Source organism: Nilaparvata lugens, chromosome 2 (assembly GCF_014356525.2).
Source record: "Nilaparvata lugens isolate BPH chromosome 2, ASM1435652v1, whole genome shotgun sequence".
NCBI lineage: Eukaryota > Metazoa > Arthropoda > Insecta > Hemiptera > Delphacidae > Nilaparvata > Nilaparvata lugens.
The window spans coordinates 20,823,481-20,840,037 of record NC_052505.1 but is presented as its reverse complement, the minus strand read 5'-3'; the positions used below and the strand labels follow the sequence as shown (position 1 = coordinate 20,840,037).

The 16,557-nt window shown below is 35.4% G+C and overlaps 1 protein-coding gene across 1 annotated transcript in view; it reads right to left on the bottom strand.

Moving 5' to 3' along the window:
- The window catches only part of LOC111058468 (lachesin-like), a 221,684-nt gene that overhangs the window by 106,724 nt on the left and 98,403 nt on the right, over positions 1 to 16,557 (bottom strand). Inside the window, exon 2 of the mRNA XM_039420762.1 lies at positions 7,466 to 7,575. Within this exon, the coding sequence (XP_039276696.1) occupies positions 7,466 to 7,575 (110 nt within the window). The remainder of the gene's footprint in view (positions 1 to 7,465; positions 7,576 to 16,557) is intronic.

The window sequence follows — 16,557 nt, the reverse complement described above, 5'->3', positions numbered from 1 at the left end:
ATTCCGGTTATTCAAACGTGCACTGTCTGATGTTTATCTTTTCTCTTCCCCTCTTGTAGCAAGAAAAAAACAGAGGAAAGATTGCGTTTTCCCCTTCCGCCATCTCAAACATCTCATCTTCATACTCATTGCTCCCAGTCCTTCCTTTCAGAAGTTCCCTCCAACTTTCCCAGCGTTGATATGAGAGGAGAAGAATGGGCTGATGGATGAGAGAAAGAATCATCTTGTAAGAAGAATGTCAGGCCGTTAGTCTCTATTTGCATTTAATTTTTATGGGATTGGATGGACAGTCGGTAAATATTCATTGATATCGTTTCGGAGTTTCGTGAGAGTTCGAGAAAAGTTAGAATAATATATATTTAAATGTTTCCCCTGGATATCAGGGTTTAGTGAATCAGCCCTGAATTATTCAGCACTAATGGTTAGTATCTTTATCGTAACTCTTGAGATTAATATCTATCCTGATATCTATCCACTCCTACCCATATTTTGTAGAAAGCTTTTTGCTTTGGTAAACCTAGTCCAGTATCAAGCTTCATCTCGTGTGAAGATTTTAATTCAATTGATAATTAGTTTAATAATTGATTCATGAGTTTCACAATAGGGTGACAATCACAATAATCATGATCAAGTAGGTATTTCCTGAGTACGAGTAGAACAATAAAATCGATGAGTAGTTTTCAGCTTGGTATCGTCTTTCTATATCTATATCTGTTATATCTATAACAATAACTATAAATTTTATTACGATTGAACAGCAATTTAGTGAAATCGTTCTTCACCGCGACTTAATTCAGTTTCTCCTAGTTTGTTCGCATTTTAAGAAGTGAGGTGTACAACATAGATCTGAAGTGACAGATCAGATTCCACCAATCAGCCTTGTTTGAATTATTCGTTCTTGTATAATATGTTTGACGTCATAAAGATGGAACAGATTCAATTCATAATAAGGTTATTCACAGGGTTTACAATGAAGTGACGCTCAATTCTAGCATCTTCAGATAGGTATTTCATGTTAGTGGATTCTTCGATGAGATACATCATTTTGAAAATGAAGTAGCTGGGGTTGAGCCTGTAAGAGTGAAGGCGTCTTAAGATTACTTGAGCTCTAAATCTTGATAGTGTAAATGAATCTAATTTATGTGAAATTTCATTACTTTTGTGTAAGGGATAAATATGTGAATGAAAAATTTGAAATAATAGAATGTTTGAGACTCGAGATTCTGATGTAGCACAGAAGTGTTAAATTCATGTGAAATTTAATTACTCTGAGTAAGGGTTGAAAATGGGAATGAGGAATTCCGATTGTTTGAGACTCGATATTCCAAAGCAATGAAGCACACACTTTAAAAAAACGTCGATTAAATTGGAAATGATAGAAGAGACAGCACCGCTAGATGAATAAAGCTTTCAAACATCAATTGAAATTGCCCCGCTCCAATCATGGTCAGGTCTAGCGGCGTTGATGTGCGTTGTCTGATATCACAAGTATGTCGGTCTATCACCTTCCAAACAGGACGACAATAGACCACGTGTGTGATGCGACCTAATCATCTGGCTCGCTGGAGATTTAATCTAGACGCCTCTCTAGTCTCTAGCGTCGTCGTCGCGACGATCCTTCCCTATAGAACAACAACCACATTCAGATTCATCTCAAACTGTCAGCATCCATTATGAATACCATACCAATGCTTCCCATTCAACTCAATAGTGACAGTGTAACATGAAACTCACTTTAGTCAAGCGTTGTTCTAAACTGTCAGAATTCTTTCAACAATAATCTTATTGCATCTCATTCAAATAATGCTGACACCATAACGTGAATCTCACTATAGTGAAGCACCGTTCAAAACGGTCAGCATACCTTCAACAATTATCTTAATGGTTCTAATTCAACTAATACTGCCAATATAACTTGAATTCTACTGTAGGGTATTATTATACGCCAAGCGCCAATCCAGCTACCGTCAGCGAAGTGGGTGTGTATATTGAGGTCCACGTTATAATGGCAGTATTCGGTTGACAATGGTGTTGTTATCCTTGTCTATCTTTCGACAAAGCAGATAGAGCTATCCTTTTCTAGCTGTGCAACGTTGCCAGATTGTGCTCTAACAATGTGGAAACGTTATTAGTTAAGGTTTCAATGATGGAAACTTATCACTTAATCGTTGTTAAATATATATTTTCTTACGCTTAAAGTCATCATTATCATCTATAATTTACGGATAAGGCATTTTGCCTGTTCCAGATTCAATACTCATCATTCTTGGTCTCCTCAAGAAATATATATTTTTTTAGATCCGGTGACATACCTTACGTAACAAGTCCGGTAACGATAATTTACCGCATGAGTATGATTGCTCTGCCCGAAACATAATTGAGGGCAGAATTATCATACGGATGCGGTAAATAGGTTACTGTACAAGTTACGTAAAATATTTTTTGCCATACTTATCTGAGAAAGAATAATATTGCTGGGAAACAGAAGCCATGACCTGCTGCTGCTCGAGCTACTGCATTCTATAAACATGACATAGCCCGTAGCACCTAGTTCATAACAGACAGACCCTTTGAGCTCAAATAAAATAATAAAGGCCCAAATTATAAAAATTCAGATGAGCTCTTATAACTTGAAACTCCTAAAATGAGTTCTTTAATTATTCGAGTTAGTATATCAATTACTCAGATGTTATAAGGACTCAGTAGAGTCCTAACATACTCGACTGTAAAGAGAACTCTTTACAGTATAGTATGCTGTAATGAAAATAACATGTTTCCTTGTTCTGCAAACAGCTGTTTACCGGCTTGATTTAATGCATGGAAAACAGCTGCAATTGAGTAAGTATGACAAAAACTTATAAACATAATATATTTAAAAACATGAAAACTTATAAGAATATAAACAGAAATTGCTCGCTTAATATTGTAGGATCATCTTAAAATAACAAGAATGAACAGTTAATATTAGCCTACACCAAATATACCGATATCAGCTATCCTCTATAGAAGGCAGTGGCAAGGCAGAGATTCGGCAACGCTGTTCTCCTATCTCTCTCCACTGCCATTATAATAACGTGGACCTCACTATAGTGGGTGTGAGAGCGGTTTGTAATGATAAAGAGGATTCCCGCGCGTCTGCCGAATTCCCGTGACGCCTGGTGTGGGTTCACACAATCAAAGCCTCAAAGACGACGCGCCACCTATGAACGGTGGGCGGGTTTAGAATACCCAAGTAGGTCCTAGCCTATTATTACGCAGATGAGGAAAAACATACAACGATGGAGTGCCAGTAGTCAATATGACGCTATTATCGTCGATCTATTTTCGAATGAATGAACGATGAATGAATTAATGGGTTCTCTGGAAATTCATTCTACTCGAATTCGTGAATGTAATGATAATGCTGATGGTTATGTAATGTTTAATTCCAAATATCGGGGGACCGAGCTTCACTCTGGAGTGTAAAAGCATAGAAAATTTGTAACTTAAGATTGAATTTATAGTTTATATTCATTTATTCATTTTCTCAGTTGTACAATTATTTTTACAGTTATATGAGGAGGCACAACAGGCTTATGCCCAAAACTGTCCCTTTTCAAATTTATACTACAATCAAAATCAATATCTAGGTTAAGCTACTATCACTCATCAAAATAACAATTTATTCACACTTCAAAAAAAAAACACATCATCAATTACAAATAGATATACTATGAATTCGATTTACTATGTTTGCTACAATATTTATTAATATACTATGTACTATTCTACACTAAAAGCATCTAGCTACTATTTTGGACTTTCTGGAGTAAAGATGTTCCCTAAAGAAAAGAGAAATAAACGAGAATAAGTTTCCCTTGCTAAATTTTTCCTCTCGTAAGATCAGCTGGATGATCCCACACACATGCACTCGTTCACTCTCTTCCATTACGGTATCGACAGACGAAAAAAATTCCAGCTGTTTTTCAAGGACGTATTTATCTTTTTAATGTCCTTCAGCAAGTTATCCAAGGGTTGAGACCTAGTGCAATCGAATCTTCATATCATAAACCTACTTTGTTCCAAATTTCGTGAGAATCGTTTGAGCCGTTTTCGAGATCCGTTAGACATAAATATATAACCATATAACTACATAGCCAGATATCCAGATAACTAGATAACAAGATAACCATTTACATATACATATACAGAAATTGCTCGCTTGATATAATAGGATATGAAATAGCATGAAAGATAGGAAGAGAACAGTCAGGTTGTTGTTTAGCTTCCACTTTAGGTCGCAATTGACCTTGTAACAAAAACACATTGTAGAGTTCAAGAGCTAAAGGTTGAGGGCGAGACCATATTGAGCGTTTTTCATGAGATTCATACGGCGTTTTCAGAGTCGGCAAGGCAGGAAGCTCTCTGATTGACTAATTGGGTTGGCGCCTGGAAGTACACCTGAAAAAACGCCCAATCTGGTCTTGCCTCAAGTCTCACTTACGGCTAAGCATGATTCAGCCTTCTTTGACTTTCTGGAGAGAAATTATTCAGAATTGTTTTTATCTCCATTCTGAATGAAATCTTCCAAATTGTAAATCTTTTTGAGTAGGAACAGAAATATTGTCTGTATATAAATAAGCTATATTGACTATAGCTAGATAGCTAAATAAACTATAAACAAGTCACCAATCAGTAGTAAATACACAGAAAATCCTGCAGAGAATAATGCTGCAGCCACTACTATACTGTGGTGTTATTCGACATACGCGTACATACATAACCTTATGAATGGAAATAGAAATCCAAGTACTCTTTTCAACATTTTATATTCAAGAGTAGCCCTAAGAAAAAAAAAGACGATACATAATCTTGTTTAATCACTAATCATATTTTTGATTGAAGAAAAAATATATTGAAGAGAATGTGACAGATGTTGTGAAGAGATGATGTGACAAAAACAAGAGAATGATGTGATATTACAAACATAAACCGAAAATTATCTTCTTCTCACAGCTCAATCGTTTGATTGGTTGTCAACCTTCCATCTAAATCTGTCAATTGCTACTCTCTTCCATTGTGCGTAGCTCATAGCACCCAGATCCTTCGTCATTTGTCTTAAATACAGTAGCCGGGGTCTCCCACGAAAATTAAAACATGCAGTATTATTGCAGTATTAACCTTGAAAAACTGAACCATAGAGAAACAATAGCGTAAGTAGATATCCCATGGTATAGAGAGTTTATGTCGCAACTTCTACTGTTATCTCAAGCTGATAACTGTTGATTATTGTCGAATTTTACTGTTTTGTTGGGGTGAGAGTGTATGAGCGGCACAATATGAGAGACTACCAGTGTTACACAGCTTCATGGGAAAGAATTACATGAGCTATCGGCTTGAGAACAGTGAAAGTTGCGACATGAACGCCCTATACCATGGGATATCTACTTATGCTATTGTTTCTCTATGACTAAACTATGTAGTTATATCACTATCCTATCCTAATAAAGTTTATTTTCCTCTTAGTTAAATGATTAAAAACTGATCTAAAATTGATTGGAATAACTACTCGAACTTAATAAAGTAGAAGAATATCTGGATCAAATAACTGATCAGATATAATTCCGATCCATTACATTTATTTATTCGTGGGCAGAATTACAAATCATATAAATATGATTAGGAAGGAACAACAGGCTTGGCCCAAATCTATTCCATTCCCAAATTTTGATAAATTAATGAAATGTCAAAAAATAGGTTATGTTTCTACTGTAAAACGTTCAAGTTCAATTTTCGTCCAAAAATATACACAAGCTAAACATTTTGAATTTAGAGAAATTAAATCACCAAACTACCATATATTCAAATATAACACCCAATTATCACTTCATATTGAATTAATCAAGTTATTTTATGAAAAATTTTGAACCCAAAAATACACACAACTTCTCTCACTAAGCACAGCTTAGAAATTTATCCATTGAAAGGATAAAACTCATAGAACCCATAACAAATTTTCTATTAATCATAGTCTAACAGTAACAGTTGGCTCACAAGCTTTCCCCTAGAAAATAGAGTGTGAGACTGACCTGAAGAAGTGTGAGGAGCTCTACACGAGTTGTGAGGAAACAAGACAAATGACACACGTCTCGCCTGAGGACAGGATTTGATGGAGACATTCATCCACTACACCAGCCGCACATTCCGGCCCAACTCACCCTTCTGATCGGAACACTCCCAAACTTTCCTCCGTTCTCTCTCACTCTCCACCACACTGTCTTCTAACTTAGACACCTTCTTTCTCGCTCGCACACCCAACAAAAGCGCGCCACGTCTGTTTGACGCTTTGCTACAACCACGACGCCTCTAAATCAAACAGCAAAAGTAATGTGGCGTCTCAGCTAACATCCTCGCCAACATCATAGTAATATAACCAACCATAACGGCAGAGTGGCTTCTGCTCAACGCTCAACCTAATCCAAACAGCGAAAAATGTAAGCTCACGACGCGTGCAGTGATAAATTTTCATCTCTGATAAAATAAGAGTGCTTGCTTTGTCGCCCAATAAACAGAAACTAGGGAAACCTAGGGCAAAGATAGTCTTGCTATCTTATTCCTCCATGATGAGAGAGCTGGTAAAGTCTACGGAGAGAGACTACTGACTAAATTTCCATGTTTCAATGATGATAATTATTATTCCCATATTTTACTCACTGATTTTTTTGCGGTTAGAATATAATGTGAATGTGATGCTGATCATGCACAATGCTGATAATGAATCAATTGAACTGATATCAATTTAAATGTGGGAGAGGAATATCAAAGAGTTCGCCTGTTTTTCCTTCTTCATGATCATTTCAACTGTAATTGATTCTCTGAAAATTCATAAATAAATAATAAATGGTACATTAGAATGTACCATGACGATAGTTTGGTAATGAATTCCAATATTGATTTATTGAGATACAGATCCCTCCGGTTTGGCATTCAAGGATCCACGAGAATTTTACATCCTCATACCATTTTCCGATGGTTTTTCAATCCAATGATTATTGAAATAGCGTAACCAATGAACTGTCTCAGAGATGAGCATACGAAATAATTATGATATCATCACTCTTGTACCCCGTGAAAAACTTTGTGATAGTATGAGAAAAAAATTACTTCACTGCCATGGAAAAACCAGACTTGTATAATTTGTAATCTTCACCATACTTTTTGTGTGTTTTGGATGAAGAAAGGATTGTAAACCAGAAGATGTGAATGTATTATATACACCATTCCTAGCATCATATAGGTCTCAAGTCCCTAGGAGTTATGTGAACTCGCTATGAAGCTCAGTTATATAAACTCACTTAAAACATCACTACACGCTCAGCTATGAATAGAGCGTTATCATTCATGGGATTCTTCCTTGAGTAAGACATGTCAAAGAAGGAATTAGAACAGAAACAATATTTATTCTGAATATTGTGTGTTAACTCACCCTGTATCCACCAAGATGTTGAACCATACAAGTGAAAGTTGCATCTCGGCCGACTGCTACTGTCAAATTGGAGAGCGGCTCTGAGAAGGTCGGTGTGAATGCCAGTATACCTGTAATAAGTAATGAAAATCATCATTAATTAATCATTAATTCATCATTATTGATTGATTCGCCTATTACATGGGAAACCATAGTAGGCAAGGTATTTTTATTTATTCATTTATTTATTTATTTAATTGACTTTCACAAATCATGATTACAATATAATATGATAATATAATTTTCCCCCTCTTTCTTCCAGAATACCACATAATTTTAGCAATATTGTCTTACTAGTCGTCAGGCTCGCTTCGCTTGCCATATCCGTCTAGCCAGATGGACCCCCCCCCCCCCGACTGGATCGTCCAGAAATGGGATCAGCGGGCTCGCTTCGCTCGCCTGCATTTTTCATTCGAGCATGCTTCATTCCGTCAGAAAGTCAAAGTACTGAGAAAACGCAGAAAAGCTGAGAAAAACGCTGATTTTAGGCGTACCTATCTTTGATGAAATATTAAAGTCACCTCATCAAAACATTTCTAGACCCTACCTAACCCTCTGTCTAAAATTTGGACATTTTCTGTCTATTACTTGATGAAAGAGCTGAGAAAACGCAAAAACGCTGATTTTGAGCGTATCTTTGGCGTTATTTCAAATTCCTTTTTACACAACATTATTACACCCTAGCTTAGTTGCTGTACTAAATTTGAACAGTTTCTTTTCATTTGTTCTCGATAAAAATAAAAAAAAAGCAAAAAAAAAAAAACGCTAATTTTGGGCGTATCTTTGACGTTATTGCGAATTCCTTCCGACAAAACATTATTAAACCCTAGCTGAGCTTCTGTACTAAATTTGAACATTTTCTGTTTATTTGTTCTCGATAGAGCTGAGAAAGCGCTAAAAAACGCTGGAAAAATGCAGATTTTGGGCGTATCTTTGGAAATTTCTCCAAATCCGTTCTTAGTGCGCCTCTAAAGGGCCAACTGAACATACCCACCAAATTTGAACCGGAATTTTTTGACCAAATTTTTTTGGTCCGGAAGATTTTTAGTTCTGCGAGAGAGTGAGTGATGAGTGCCATTTCGCTTCTATATATATATATATATATATATATATATATATTATATATATATATATATATATATATACATTTTTATGTGTTATTTGCATTGTTACAATTATTGTAATTGTTTTTTTTTCTTATTGTATTTTTGTGAGTTGTGAATAAATTGAATTGAATTGTATCGAGAAACATAGAGGTTCTATATGTCTCCAAAATCTGAAAGTTTGAAAGTAAAGTACTTACTTAATTCCAGTATTAGCACATAATATATAAACCTTCATGGTTGAAAACTCAAACCTATATGGTTGTTTGTTATAAAAGTTAGAGCGAATAATACCATAGAAGAAAGATAGTATAAGAAGATATCCCATGGTACAGGGAATATTTATGTTAAATATAATAGTTAAAGTGGATAGTACCATAGAAGAAAGATAGTATAAGAAGATATCCCATGGTACAGGGAATATTTATGATCCCGAATTCACTGCTAACTCAAGCCGATATTTCTAGTAGTTCTTCTTCGTAAAGCTTTGTGTCGCTGGTAGTCTCTCATTCTGTGCCGTTCTTAACACTCTCACGACAACGGAACAGTAATAATGAACAGTTGTCCACAGCAGTCGGCTTGAGATAACTAAAATCGGCTTGAAAATTGGAACATAAACGACCTATTCTATGGGATATCCACTTAAGATATACTATTTTTTCTCCATGATAGTACCCTTCTAGTTGTTATCTCTATCTAGAATATTAAAGATTGATTGCAAAACTTTCAGTATTAGTACAGATACAAAATAATTCATGATTAAAGATTCGAACCAAGATGATTTTCTGTGTTAATAGATAGAGTGGATATTGCTTGCTCAGTTGAGAACCATAGATAGAACCATTTGTCAAACTCACTTCCCAATAGTTTATTGGATAAAAGCATGATATTGAATCAATGATATTTTCTTCGTAAAGCTTTGTGTCGCTGGTAGTCTCTCATTCTGTGCCGTTCTTAACACTCTCACGACAACGGAACAGTAATAATGAACAGTTGTCCACAGCAGTCGGCTTGAGATAACTAAAATCGGCTTGAAAATTGGAACATAAACGACCTATTCTATGGGATATCCACTTAAGATATACTATTTTTTCTCCATGATAGTACCCTTCTAGTTGTTATCTCTATCTAGAATATTAAAGATTGATTGCAAAACTTTCAGTATTAGTACAGATACAAAATAATTCATGATTAAAGATTCGAACCAAGATGATTTTCTGTGTTAATAGATAGAGTGGATATTGCTTGCTCAGTTGAGAACCATAGATAGAACCATTTGTCAAACTCACTTCCCAATAGTTTATTGGATAAAAGCATGATATTGAATCATGTTCAGTAGGTACGGAATGTTGAACATGTCTATTGATTGATCTATGCATCAAGGATTTGAATTAGTGTTACAAGTGCACCAGTAAGGACCAGATATGAAGAGTGGCAAGTGTTTCAAATGTATGCGTTCTAGAATATTCATAACTAAGATTTCAAACGAGAATTCCAACCGCCTGTCTGTTAGAATATGTTTGTAACATGTGCAATTACTGACATAAGCCGTATCTAATACTTGAAGGCAGGTATAACGTGATTGTTCGAGAGAGTTATTGGATGGAAACCATTATGCGAGAGAGTTCCCAGGTATTGGATGAAAGTGCACTCCAGAGTATGCTTTTTGCTCTCTATTATCTGAATATGGATGTAACTGTTTGTGGATGGGGAATTTTGAAGTTGCATGGCTCTAAGTGCAAGATGATGTGAGCAGGATATATTTAACTAGAAGAGCCTAAACCTGATCTCATCTTCACTTCACTTTTGTAAACATTACATTATTGCGGCTTTTACATGCAAATATTGTCTGTTTCTCTCCGGCTTCTGAAATTACTTCTTCATACAATACCAATTGGAGTTTGGATGATGGAGAGTGCTATTTATATTCAAGCTTCAACAAGTTTAAGTCTTCTTTGTATAGTACTTGAGAATGTGTAGAATACCTAATGGGTTCTGTTATTCACATAGAAATGGTATTGAAAGAATCAATTTGGTCTCAACACTGATACGTGGGTTATCTCAAAAGTAAGTTCCACTATTAAATAGAAAATATAATAACGCACATAGTTTGTTCAAGAGGTCATATTTGAGAAACTACATGTATCAGTTATTTTTCTACATAATCTCCTTCAATTTCAATACATTTTTGGTATTGTGGTATAACTTTTTTCAGTCCAGTGTCATAACATTCTGCCGCCAAACTAGAGTAATATTATGAATGAGGAAATAAAATTATTATACAGTACTTCATTACACATCATTGTAGCTTATTAAACCATTTAACACAATGTAATGTATCATTAAATCTCTATCCTTCTGTCTGAATATGGAGTGAGAGCTCAAACCTCAAAAATCAGGAATAAGTACACGTCAAGGTACATATGGTAATTAGTTTGAATTTTGTAATTTAAGAATGTTCAGATACTCAAGAATCAGATTTTCAATATGAGAATAGGCGTATATTACAGATTATTGGTTACAACTGAAAATATTATCTTTGAAATTGAGTTATCTTCAGAACCATGATAGAGGAGCGATTTGGATCAAACATTATGTTCTATATCAAACGTTATCATTCTAAATTTTGCAATGATAATTATTAGAGAGTAATAAAATACTTATTCTACATATTTCGAAAAATCTTCTTTTATGGTGTATCTTTATTCTTTATTTATTCTTTTTTCCAATGAAGCACAGAAATAATATGAAATAATTTCAAGATAACTAGTGCAGAGATCCATAATCTCTATTCGTCAATTCCTCGCAGAGTACGATAATTCAAAGCTGAAGAATGATTATTCTTTTTGAAATATAACAAGCTCTTTTGGAAAACAGTAGAGTTTTCTTCTCATCTTGTTGAACTTAGAAACTTATTCTTCCAGCTTTGCAGTACTTGAACATGGAAGATATTCTTGTTGATGATATGTTTGCGAACTTCAAATTGTGTTATCATTTGTAATACTCAAGGGAAATCTGTGTTTAAGAGAAACTTATATTTGCGATGAATCAATCTTCAAACTTTAATATTCTTTTATCAATCTTAATTATTCTTCTTCTTGTTCTTCCAATAGTGCCTATCCGTTTAAGATGTTGGAATTCATTCTGGCAATGATGATCTTGTTTACACCTGCTTTGAAGAGTACGCCTCCGACCAACGCCTTCCTGCCAAGAACTTCCCCTTGCAGTACACATTTCAGCAGTTTGTACAGAATCTCAATTGATCTTTACATTTTAATTTGGTGAATTTAAAATAATATCAAGATAGTGTGGTCAGTTCCTGCCATCATTATTCAGAAGCGAGAATCGCATCAAGACCTCCATGCAAACTGATGAACGCTGTTTGGCTTTGTTTGGAGAGCCACATCTGGCCCCCCTAAAACTCTCCTGCAATGAAATATGTAATAAAAATTAAGATAAGCCGTTAGTGTGGAGTACTATAAGGCGGGGGCCAGGCAAGTTTGTTTTTGAAGTTTCGCACTCTAAACGTGACAAAATTGAGATATTTTTCGTCGGCAGACGGACCGGCGGGCGCGATTTTATTGCAGATAAATGAAAATTATGGAGTGAGTATGGAAATTAGCCGACGATTCCAAAACTCGCTCCCTCTAGGGTCATGCCAGCAAACGACTTTTTAATATACTGCTCCCCCCTCACCGCCCTCGAAACACAGTCACACCTCCCACAACAAACCCCTCGACCCCCTTTCCGCCACTCGACCAACCTGGTCGTTCTGACTCAACTCTATTGAAAAAACAGACTTCCTCATTTTCGTGCCTCTATTTTGTTATTACTTCCGACCCGGTCGAGGTCACAAGAAACAGAATAAAGTCATGTTGGGTTTGCCTTGTTTTGATTGAGTGATTTCATTGGATACAATAATATAGAAGAAGGTATGATACTCAATTTCTTTTTCCTACAGTTACCTTGAAAAGTGACGATTCCTGCACTGATTGCAGAACGCAAAGATTCACTTTTCCGCTCCAGTGCGGAAAACATTTTTCTGCACTCCAGATTTGCAACATGGCAACACAAAATAGTTGGTGGGTTATATGGAGGATTAGTGCACGAAAACAAAAATTGAGTTGGTAACAATGACTGTGGTTAGATTAAGATAAAAATCATTTCAATGGCTACCCTACATTTATGATAAAATCCCAATCTAGAAATCCAAAACAAGAATAATGTTCATCTAAATCATAATTAAATAATCATCATTTACTAATTCTCATAATTTAATAATAAATAATAGTTCTTTTATATTGATAATTATTATTTAAACTACAAGAAATGAGAAAAGTAGCAAATATACATTATAAAATTTCAATTTTGAGGTTAAATGATTTCCGTTCGATATTCATATAAATAAAAATAATAAAAAACATGGCTCGGGCAATAAAATAAAATATAATAAAATAAAATACGGCTCGGGCATAAACGTTTCTTTCGGTGCAGCAAACTGTCACTTTGCGCACTAGTTGCACAAATAGCTATTTAGGGCTACTGAAGTGACTAGAACATAATAAAAAATATCAAGTACCGCTTTCAAATACCACAGTCAGCTTGAAAATATGACCTGTGTGGTCACGAAACCATAGTCCTGTACCAAATTAAACTGTGTGGAATTTGACAACATATGTTTATTTCTTTTTATTATCAAGTACCTTTTATTTTCATCACAAATCACAATACGAGTGTCAACACTTCAAGAGCCTTTTTCACGTGTGACTCTAGAACGTTACACTTGAAAATGGCTCTTCAAGTGTGTCGAAACTAGTTGTGTTTCCAAAGTAGATATTTGAAGCTTATTGTCAAGTCATCAAAAATAAGTCATCCCATTCTTTTTTTATTGCTGATGATGCTCACATGAGCTTCTTGCTTGTTGTTCTTTTCTTTCTTTGTTTAACCTGTGCTCTAACAAATCGCGTGTGTTTCTGCGTTTGATTCTCATGAAATTTAACATTATTTGATGTGTGTACTTTTGCTTGTTCCATTCTATCTTTGTGAAACATGTGTTCTATCCGATAATTATCCATTCATTTCAAATATAAAATGCTAAGAAATTGTCAAAAATCACAGATTTATTGATACTGAGAAAGACCGGTTTCAGTTGTCACAACATTGTCAATCTCTGATAAACTAAAACTAAATACAAGAGCAGCAGAATCTATACTAGTAGGCGTGTACTACTATTGGTCAAGGCCATGAACGCCTGCCATTGGCCCAGTTAGACTGTCTCCTCCCACTCAACGGTGTCACAAATGATCAAAAATGTTAACAAAAATTTGTTATCAAATTTTGTTATCATTGCGAGTCTGTTGCTTAAGCCGCCATTTTTGACACTGTTAAGTGGGAGGAGACTGTCTAGCTAAGCCAATGGCAGGCGTTCATGCCCTTGACCAATAGCAGTACTCCCCTACTAGTATAAATTCTGCTGCTCTTGTATTTAATTTTAGTTTATCAGAGATTGACAATGGTGTAACAACCGAAACTGGTCTTTCTAAGTATGTGGTTTTTGACAATTTCTCAGTATTTTTATTCAATACAAATAACTACCACAATATCAACTCCTCAACTACACAAAAAGTATTTATTTATTCATTGTATAGAGCAAACAATACAATATTCAGAAAAAAGAATATTGTTCAAGACTTCTTCTATTTCTGAATTTTGTCTCAAATTGTACAAATATCTTTTTCTTTCCAGGATTAGGCGTACTCACCTGTTCCGGTTTCAAAGGATATAACTATTTATCTTACCATCTTTCTAGAGGTCTGCCAATATCCCTATATATGGTCTATATTCCTTTGAAAGTATGGAATTGGGTACCAGCGAACAGAAATAGGCGTGGAAGACCGCGAAAGAAATGAGTATCCAATGTCCAAATTCAAATGGAGAGTAGAGGTCTCTTTGAAGGAGACTGGATAAATAAGGAAAGTTGGCGATTGGGGTGCGAGAAGCGACATAACTGAAGTTGCAAAAACTCGCTATATATATATTCCATGACAGCCTTTGGTATCCTAGTATCTGGCATTCGTTTCACATGGTTTTTCCAGTTTAATCTGTTTATTTCAAGTTGTTCAGCTAATGATGGTATTCCCAACTCATCGTACAAATATCATGCAGGCTACGTTCATTTAAATTTCTTAACTATGCGAGTGTTTCTACCTTTGATTCTCATGAGATAAATTTGATGTTTGTTTCAAGGTAGCTGTTGAAGTATACGGTTTGATATTATTTGTCTCTAGTAGCATAGAAATACGACCGCAGCAAAGAATGTAATAGCAGTGGAAACCGGAGTGACGAAGTTTCAAAGCTCAGACGACAAGGTACAGGTGTGGAGCGGTTTGGGTGATGAAGTGGTGTGGGGGGGTAAGGATGCCGCCAGAACCAGAAGGTGAGAAAACTTTTTAATAGGATGAAAAGTGGATCTCGTAGTGTCGGTGAGGCACACGTGTTGTTGGGTGTGAGGGGTGAGGGAATGTTTCGAAAATGTCGCAACCATCGACTTGGGGTGGTGTCAGAAGGTAAAGGACAGTGGGGAAGATTCATTGATGAGGGGGTAGGGAAGATTCAAGGGGAAAGGGAAAGACTGAGGAGTGGAGGGGTGGATACACCAGTGGAGGGGTAGATACAACAGTGAAGGGGTAGATACATGATGGGAGGGAAAGATTCGAGAAGGGAAAACCCTGGCGCGTGACGAACCGACACAGCAACTGTTTGGATCCCAAATACTATTTCCACATGGCTCCCCTATTATCTGCAACTCAAAATAAATAATATGACATTTAGCTGAACAAACTTAATAGTGGTTGTTCGTAGCTCTTTGCTTGATACACAAGAGTAGAGAAGCATGAAAAATTCATTATCAAATCGCTCTCCACGAGTGTGCAAGAACCAATGAACTTTAATCTTTGTGCTGTCTTTGTAATTTGTATCACATTTTCTGTCATGTTCAATCAACCAGCAACTTCAGATGATATTGCAATTCTTAGTTTGATTGACTAGAGTACTGTTCATTAACACTACCCACTTGCTTGGTTAGGAAGTATTAAAGCATCTCTTTTCAATCTTTTCCATCTTTTCCATCTTTCACATATATTGTCATGTTTAAATATAAATAAAAATCTCAGTACCCTTTTTTAAAATATTTTATCACAACATGTTTCGGTCATTTATGCCATTTTCAAGTTGTGATAAAATATTTTAAAAAAGGGTACTGAGATTTTTATTTTTTTTATTTATATTTATATTACAAGTAGCCCTATACAGGAAAGAGATAAATATTGTCATGTTTGTCATTATGTTAACTTATTATGAGCTTTTGTCATTATGAACTATTCAGATTGCTACCCTTTCCTGCACACAAGCATTCTACCCATGCATGGAAAAAAAAGTTTATTATTTCTATTTGAAATGAATTTGGTTTGTAACATGAAATAAATAAATGAAGTTTGGTTTTTCCGAGTTTTCTCTAAAATTTCTCGAATGTTATATTATTTCCAAATGCTGAAAACCTGGATAACTCAATTTGTATGAAATATGTTCGATAACAAATGTAAAAATGTTGATAGATTGATTTTTTCTCTGGAACTTCCACTCTATTCCATTTCTTACATAGAAAAGCGAAGAGAGTAGCAGTAAAGCCCAAAGAGAAAGACAAACCGTTCGCTCTACAAAGAACGAAAGTGAGGTTCACGTTATGATGGCAATGGAGAAAGATAGCAGAACAACGTTGCCGATCCTCTGTCTTGTCAATGCCTTCCATAGACGGTAGCTGATGGATGTTTATTGATGTAATACTAACTGTTCATTCTCGTTTGAATTGATCAATTATATTTTCTTAGGCAAGAAATTATATTTTTCAATAATATTTCATAATGAATTTTCACAATAAAGATGAAATATTGT